The 8,900-nt window shown below is 36.2% G+C and overlaps 1 protein-coding gene across 1 annotated transcript; it reads right to left on the reverse strand.

Annotated features, from left to right (window-relative positions):
- Positions 1 to 1,678: 1,678 nt before the first annotated feature.
- KBTBD3 (kelch repeat and BTB domain containing 3) lies at positions 1,679 to 5,472 on the reverse strand. The gene is made up of 2 exons (XM_081326679.1): positions 5,244 to 5,472; positions 1,679 to 4,111 (listed from the first exon to the last, which is right to left on the reverse strand). Exons 1-2 carry the CDS (start codon positions 5,465 to 5,467, stop codon positions 2,491 to 2,493), a joined length of 1,845 nt encoding a protein of 614 aa, XP_081182805.1. The 5' UTR covers positions 5,468 to 5,472; the 3' UTR covers positions 1,679 to 2,490.
- Between the last annotated feature and the right edge of the window lie 3,428 nt (positions 5,473 to 8,900).

Here is an 8,900-nt window from a genome sequence, read left to right on the forward strand (position 1 = left end):
AATTAAGTTTAGCGCCATCAATGTCCCATCAGTGAAAATTGATTTATAGTTTAATTATAAATTATATCTTTTGGGAAATCATTAAAATATAGTGCATTTGTCAGCATACTTCGATGGAGATTATAACTATTAACCATTTTTCTGTTCAAAAATGGTTATGTCATATCCAACAATAGATATTTGCTTTTCCAAATATCAGTTATTCAGGATTTTAAAAAAAGTAAAATCCATTTTGTCATTTTGCTTTGTAGGATACTTCCAGTCTGTGGACCGGCAGCAGTCTGTGGCATGCCAGAAACTGGGCCATGCAAACAAGACAAGACCCATCCACGGGATGCAGGAAGCAGTGAAAACACACACACCCTTCCTGTCTGCAGAAAAACCTCTCTCCACAGAATTGGTCCCTGGTGCCCAAAAGGTTGGGGGCTGCTGGTATAAAGTAATAAAGTAAAATAACCAGGGCTTTTTTTGTCATAGAACGCCCAGAATGGAGTTTCAGCACCTTTTTTGGATGGAACCTTATAGGGTAGGCGAGGCGGGTTGTATGACGTGTATGAGTTCCGGCACTTTTATTTTTTACAAAAAAATCACTGAAAATAACATTTTACATTTGAATACTGATACTGGTAGTAGATAACTGAAGAAGCTCAAGATGGCAAGCTATATACATTACAGTAACATTCATTACATCATGCCATATCTTTATTGATCATACAATAATTGTATAATTGAAATACGGTTATATGTTCTTAGTGCAAATAAGATATTCACATGCAGTTCATTAACATACACTATAGCCATCAAGACGAATTGCTTGTGCACAATATGTGACCTTGTTTTTCTTTTCTGAGCTATAATTCCACCGCTGTATGGCTACTGCTTTAAATGTGATGAAATTTTCTGAAGTGTTTTTTGATGTCATGGAAAAAGAACAACCAACCTATATAACACGTCCAAATTCTTGGGACTTATCTAATGTAAGACTCATTATCACATTCTAATGGTTTCTATCTTGATTCCTAAATTATTTTGTTGTACTTGATTCCTTGAAATGTTTTCTCAGGAGTATGTCCAACTGGGGTCAGCGGCGCTTACTCAAGACCATATTTAAGAATAAGATTCCAAGAACAAATTATATTTCTCTTTTATACAATGTATGGTATAATCCTACTTATTTTCAGCACATGGAATGTGCAGTATATGAGCAGCATGGAGAATTGACAATTCATGGTCTATATTACAATGACTATATAATTTGAGGAAGAATAGACTAGCCTTTAGGATAAATTTTACTGATTCAATCACTTTCCTCAAAAGAAATTGAACTGTAATTTATACTAATACATTTAAAATAAATGACAATGATTTAGAGGAACTTTAATAGTATTTGATAGCAATGAAAGAGAAAATATGTTGAAATTCAGTAATTACAATTATGAAATATTCCCTTCTGTCTTGATTATATTGAAAAGACAACTTAGTGGTATATAAAATAATTTGTAATAAATTAGTTTTTCTATTGCACCAATTTTCTTCTTTAGATTTAAGATGAAAAATCCTTCAAATGAAGAGCATACTTATTTTAAGAATAAATTCCAGGATGGGGGGGGGTTCAAATTATTATTTTTTATTTTTTAATCCCATTTATATCCCGCCCTTCTCCGAAGACTCAGGGCGGCTTACAATCTAAGCACAAATCAAATGTACTTAGCAATAGCCTTCATTCTATGTATACACTGTTGCCTCAATAGGAAATTGCTGCAGAAGTTATTAATGTAAACAAAGTAGAAAAACAGGTTATGAAATATATTGTGACTTTATTTGGAAAAAAATGCAGTTTTATAACTTCAAAGAAAGAAAGGAAAAATAAACGTAACAGCAACAGCCAATTATGTAATGCATGGAGCACAACTCTTGAATTTGCATGTTATGGGTTGTAATGTTTTCTCCCACTATTTATGGGTTGTAATGTTTTCTCCCACTATTTAAAGTATGAATCATTCATATACAAACAGATACATGTGCACATTTATACTATAATACTAATCTTTTTATTCCTGAAATTAGTAATCTGAAATGTATTCAGCTTGTGGATGACATTTTAAATAAATCTGTAGAAGTTGGAAGACAAGTTATCTAGTGCAATTTTTAAATCAGTTCTTGGCCCCCCAATTTTTTTTGGAAAACGTTCTTAATATTAAAAGTAGGTAACCATTAGGCAGACCTTATCTAGAGAAGGAAGGAACTCAATCACTGAGATTCAATTAGCATATAAATTCAATAATTTAATTAATAATTTAATAATTTAATAAATAATAATAATTAAAACACAGATCATCCAAATTCAAAAGATGTGTCTTAAGAGAAAATATGGTTTGGTAGACTGAACCCTAATATTTGGTTACCTTAAAATCACATCGTGGCTAAGATGGGCAGCAAACAAGTTTAATAAATAAATAATAAAGAGAAAATACATGAGAAATTAGGTACTCACGTATAATTGTTTGTATCACATTGTTTTTGCAACCATGGATCCCTGAATTTATTAAACTGAATCACCTGACAATGAAACTCAGTAAGGGCCTTTGGCATAGGCGCAACTTCTTCCCATTCAGATCTACTGCTATGGTAGACCTGCACTTCATCAGTTATTTCATCAGGAGCATAATCTCCACCCAGAATGTATATTTTATCTTCTATTCCAACTGCCCCTGCATTAAAACCAGCACACTCAAAAGAGCCTTCTCCTTTCCAGACACAGGTCTCTGGACAAAAGCTATAAACTTTGTAAGTAGAAAGATCACAAATGTATAAAGTGCAGTTCACTGGAATAGCTTTGATTAAAGTTGCATGAAAGAATTGCCCAAATTCTGCTACTAACTGAGACCACTGATCTGTTGCAGCATTATATTTAAAGAAGCAATCAAGAGATGGATTAAAGGCATCTGTAATTTCAACTTCAGAACCAAGCACATATATTACACTGTGACAGGCACTGGCTTCTGGGTAGTAGATGCCCCTTGGTAATGGACTCACAGATTTCCACTCTCTAGACACGGGATTATATGCCTCAACATCCAAAAGGCTTTTGATATCCTGAGATGCCCTTGTCTTCCCTCCTATTACATATAAACGATTTAAAGTCACAACAGACGTATGCATTGTCCTTGGCTTCTTCATGGCAGATACTAATGAAAAGCTATCATTTGCTGGGCAGTAACACCAAGTTTGATCTGTGGCATCATGAAACGTTTCAGCAATATGAAGTCTAATAGTCCGGAAACAGTTACCTTTACATCCACCAGTTATAAATATTTTTTCACCATAACTAGATAAACTTGATCCAGGTAGATCAAATATATTTATGTTCATCAGTTCTTTCCACTGATCAGTTTTAATATTATAGCAAAATGTATGTTGATTCATTTTGTTTTCTTCAGTTTTATGAACCAGTATGTATTTTTCTGTAGTTGATGGGCGAGGATCTGGGAAGAGCCCACTGAAACTCTGTACATTTTGAATTGCTTCCTTGATTATTACTAAGCAATTAGTAGCTTTAAGGAACTGTTCCTCTGAGAGCAAAATATCCTGCAATGTTTTTTCAGGTAACTGATGTAATCTGATTTTCTTCATCAAATGGAGAAGATATTTATGCCTTGTTTCTAAGTCATGTTTTGTCCACCAAAAGGCAGCTTTCAACACAGATTCTTCATCTGGTACATTCAACTCATCAGCCTCTATACATTTTTGCAGTATCTCAAAATTCATTTCCAATAAATCATTTGATTGGAGAAGCAAGGAGAAATGCAGCTGGGCATACTTAAGTGTATGCTCAAATAGCTTGGTGGAGCCATAACTTTCAGAAATGGATAACAGTTGCAAACAGTTAACAAGATCGATGTTCTTAATTAGAAAGTCACTGCAAGCTTTTGAAAGAAGTGAAATTTGAAGGAAGGAGGACAGCTGAAAGAACATTTCCACATTATCATTTGTTATCTCAGTTTTTCCAGTATAAGCATAATCTAGAAAAGCCTTCACTGCCTTGGGTGTTAAATTACTTATCATAACACTCCCATCATCTCTTTCTTTCATGTTAACTTCAAACATAGCCCTGTAATTAAAATATAGAAAATTAACATGTTTTGTCATCCATTACCAATATTCATACAATTTCAATCAGGAAAAAAAAATCCCAGAACTCAAATGAGATAAATCAGTATCGTTCTCAGTATACATACTTGCTGATTTTATGTAGTATAAGCATCATGTTATCTTAACAACAAAGGCACAATCATCTACAGCAGACCTGTCAAACACAAGGCCTGGGGGCCGGATCCGGCCCACAAAGTGGTTTCATGTGGCCCGCGAAGCCATCCTGGAAACATTGAGGGAACGGCCCCCACTGACTTGGTCCTGGCCCAGAGACCCTCCTTCTGCCAGAGACCCTCAGATCTGGCCCACTCCTGCCCAGGCCCCCATAGGCACCCTTGATGCAAACGATGTAGAGCTTGCCACACCCACCCAGTAGGCCATACACACTCTACCCACGCCCACCCAGTAGGCCACGCCCACCCTGGCCATACCCACCTGGCCCCCTGAGGGCAACTGCAATGCTGATGCGGCCCTCGATGAAATTGAGTTTGACACCCCTGATCTACAGGCATATATGGGAAGTCCCTTTGAATTCAATGGGGCTTCTAAATAGCCTGGAATAAGACCGCAGAAAATGAACAAATACTTTTAAAATCCTTGCAATTTTTCAAGTAACTGAATTATTGATTTTTTTAATATATGCAACTTTATGTAATTTGTATAAGTCAGTATCAAAGAATTCTACAGTTTGAATTGGTGGAGCCTTGGTGGAGCAGTGGGCTAATGCCTCCTTAAGTAACACCAGCTGCCTGCAATTAGTGCAGGTTCGCATCCCACCAGGCTCAAGGTTGACTCAGCCTTCCATCCTTCCGAGGTAGGTAAAATGAGGACCCAGATTGTTGGGGGCAATTAAGCTGACTTTGTATTAATGCCGCTTGGGGTGTGTGTGAAAGCCCTAATAAGCAGGCATATACATAGAATGAAGGCTACTGCTAAGCTTGTAAGCCGCCCTGAGTCTTCGGAGAAGGGCGGGATATAAATGGAATTAAAATAAAAAAAATAAAAAAAAAAAAATTGCATGGGCTGACTTGTTTAGTTTTTAGTCAGTTTTAACTACAGTAGTAAAGGAGCCAAGTTAGAAATAGATTTACCTGAAAAAGTCACTACACGCTGCTAGTACACAACGATGGCAGGGAATTGCTTCATCTTTTACAAGTATTTTAAAATCAAAAAATATGTTTTGAGCTCTGAAGCTTTGCAGTACAGTTAAGATTCTCTGACCATGATCTTCAGCTACCAAAAAACTGATTTTCTTGTCATGAGCTGAAATTCCATTGCAGGTTGGGGTGTTATTGGGATTATGTTGGTTGTCCATGGCTTCCTTGATCTTTTACTAGTGAAGGGACATAATATACACGTTAAAAACATAATTATTTTCATAACAAATTACTGTGAATAAACCTGACGTATTGAGGAGTACCCTCCATATAAATCACGGTAATGTATTTATATTTTAAATAATCAAATTAAAATATGGAAATTCTAATTTCACTGGTACCTAGGTTTTGCCTATATTGCTAATCCAGGGATAAAATAACAAACAAAGAAGGGGTTCAGTACTGAAATTAGAATGCTTTTATAAGACTCGAATGCCATGGAGAATTACACTGTAGCTCACTGATACTGAAATATCTGTATTGCTTTATGACTTAACACATTCCAGTCCAGAAGCATTTTGCTGGAAGAACAATTAACTAACAACATAATCCTATTTACTATTATTAAGAAATAAACTCCACTGAATTCAGTGGGGCTCCCTGTTAGGTTAATATAAATAGTAATGCAATTTTATTGTTTCTCTGCAAATAGCTAATTATGAAAATCATCTCTATGATCTGATTTTAACTACTTCCGATATACTTTCAGAATATTGAGTTCTAAATATTAGATGTTTATGTTCTTTTCCCACCTCTTTGTGACAGTATTCAAGCCCTGTCCAAATCTAAGCCAAGAATGACTATCTCAGTGTAATGGTTTAGGGCAGTATTAAACCAGAATTCTGAACTGTTGTATTAACATACATGGCTTCTGTATGTTGCCAGATTTAGCCCATCCTGAAATTAAACAAATATCTGTCATTTATTTAGTATTAAATAACATTAACTTATTTAACATCTATACATCTATATTCTTTTGTGTCCACATTCAGAGATAGTTGCTGGTGATTTTCTCCAGTCTGTGACAATTAGATAATAAGTTATCTATATCTGAATCTCCTACACTGTGAGTCTGTAGGAAACAAAACCTTCTCTGATAGAGGAATAATTACAAGATGAAAAAACAAGAAATAGAAAAATGGAACTGCACTGGTCCTGTAGTTTTGCAGTAAGCTGAAAACAAAAATAGGACATAGACACTTAAAAAAACAGCAGGCTCATACATAAAAGTAATGGCCACATGGTCATAAAATCATGTTAGAAATTTAGAGAATTATGACTTGGTATTTATGTTAAATATTTTCTCATTTGACTAATGTCAGTAAAATTTGGCTTCTCATTTAAACTACAGTAGTGATCACTCTTAAATAAGACAGCAATTATAAATTAATAAAGCAATTATAAATTATAAATCTCTGATCTTCTATTCTGGATCATTAAGCAAAAAACCACATATATTAAGCTTTATATTCCTGGTAGCTTAGATGTACCAATTCATAGGAATAACTAAATGGAGACAAAGATGTGGTGGCCCTACTCAGTAAATAATACAGTAGAAGTAATCATTGAATATTTCACTTCACTGTAGTTTTTCTCTTTGCACTAGGTCTATGATTGCATCATGTTTGCGTAGTAAATATATATAATAATGTATTTAATGAAAGCAAAATATTTTTAAATCTTGTTTATCAAGCAAAATCTTGGCTATTAGTTAGCTATGGAAGCCATAGAAATGTGCCAGAATCTAGCAGGCCATATTATTTTCTGGGCTTCTTACTGGGACATGCAGCTAAATTAATAAAAACTATACCTTCTCCGTTGATGACTCCTACTGTAGTTATTGCAGTAAAGAACTCTCGTCTGCTAAAACAAAATACCATAGGACTAAAAGCTTCTTTCAAAAAGAGCCCCATTGATTACTTATTTCCAGTCACAAAATTCTGTTAATATCCTAAGCTCTAAATTCATAAAACCTGACACTTAAATAATACATATTAGGATTGATAAGTATAAGAAATGCACATTTTGCATTTCAGAATTACTTGGGTACAACATAAGCACACAAAACTAAATGAAGATTTCTACTATCCATTTTCATAACCAAAGAAATACAGTGAAAATTTAATTTAGTAGTCTCATTTGAGAACTTGGCTAGAATAAGCAACTTTCAAATCTTTGTACATCCACCATTTGGATGAATCACATGAACTCAGCAGTTTTGCAGGGATGGCAAGTTTTCTTCTAATTCTCAGAGGACATAAATGATCATTAAAATAAACGTAATAAAAATGTAGCAGTTTTAGCAATAATATCAAATACTCTTCAATACTATCCAGGCATTTTCCTTGGGAGTGAGCTCTACCACATTATTCGGTAACAATTTACTGCACTGAAATTGTAACTGTTAATACCTTTTGAGTTTGCAGTCCTTTTCTGTTTGACTCAAATATGCCCCCTTCAGTCGCTTCCTATAACCGAAATGAATATACTGTACACCTGTCTGAACAATATTCCTCGTGTCTGAAAAGAACAGCCCGTCAAAGCTCATGGGGAAGTATTTCGACTTCTAGAGCGATTTTTCCTAAATCTGTCACCTTCAGAATCCTCTGGACTAAAACTCAACAAGCATCCTCTGCGGTCTCGAGCTTCTAAAAAGTGCAATTCCAGCAGTTCTGGAAGGCCACAGATTTTTTTGGGGGGGGGGGAGGGAAGCTGCTGAGCTTTTGATTTCCAGTCTAATTCCTCTGGAAATGACGGTAGCTTTACACCAACTCACAAATACAAGTGCGAGTTGATTGGCGCCCCCCCCTCCCCGCTTCCCTCTCTGTGCTATGTAGTTTTCTTGGCAAGATTTTCAGAGTGATTCGCCATTGCCTCCTTCCCAGGGTTAAAGAGAGCGACTGGCACCAAGTCACCCAAGCTGGCTTCGTGCGTAAGCGGGGAAGAGAACTCGCCTCTCCCGATTTCTAACCTAGCACGTGTGGCTGGCTAATGATGTCGGGTTCGCGCCACGCTTCCTTTTTCTAATTTTAAAACTGGACCAAGCATCACCCGCGAAGCAGGCCCAACGAATGAATGAATGAATGAATTCTTCCACATTGCAATCGCACCCTAAAAATGCATCCCCCGCATCTTCTCCCCGACCGCGCTGCGGTGGCGGTGGTGGTTGTGTGTGTGTTGTTTTTTTCCTTTAACGGCTTCCACTTTCCACGCCACGCCCACCAGAGGCAGCGACTTAGTTGTTTTTTGCGCGTGGACAAGTACGCGCGCATGCTCGTGATGGCCTCTGAAGCTTTAGCAAAAGGGCCGTTCTTTTCTCAAATCGACCGCATTTCAAATTTTTATTTTTAATTTACTGTACAGAGACCTTTAAGTTCTGTTGTTGTTAGCCGCCCTGAGTCCCTCGGGAGATAGGGCGGGATATAAATCCCATTAATAAATAAATAAATAAATTTCGGAAAGAGAAGGGGCTTCATACCAGTGCCACAGGTCTAGCATCTTTTGGGAGAATGAATTCACTACATAATCAGAGAAGCCCATCTCCCATCCCGTTTTTTTAAAAATTATTATTATTATTTTGGTTGTATCGCG

This window comes from Vipera berus (genome assembly GCF_964194415.1).
Source record: "Vipera berus genome assembly, chromosome: 4".
Lineage (NCBI taxonomy): Eukaryota > Metazoa > Chordata > Lepidosauria > Squamata > Viperidae > Vipera > Vipera berus.

Excerpts from the sequence above, each read along its gene's own strand:
- KBTBD3 (XM_081326679.1), bottom strand. The coding sequence starts at position 5,467 with ATGGACAACCAACATAATCCCAATAACACCCCAACCTGCAATGGAATT. Across the intron at positions 4,112-5,243 it reads GCGTGTAGTGACTTTTTCAG|GGCTATGTTTGAAGTTAACA; the intron begins GTAAATCTATTT and ends TTTTAATTACAG.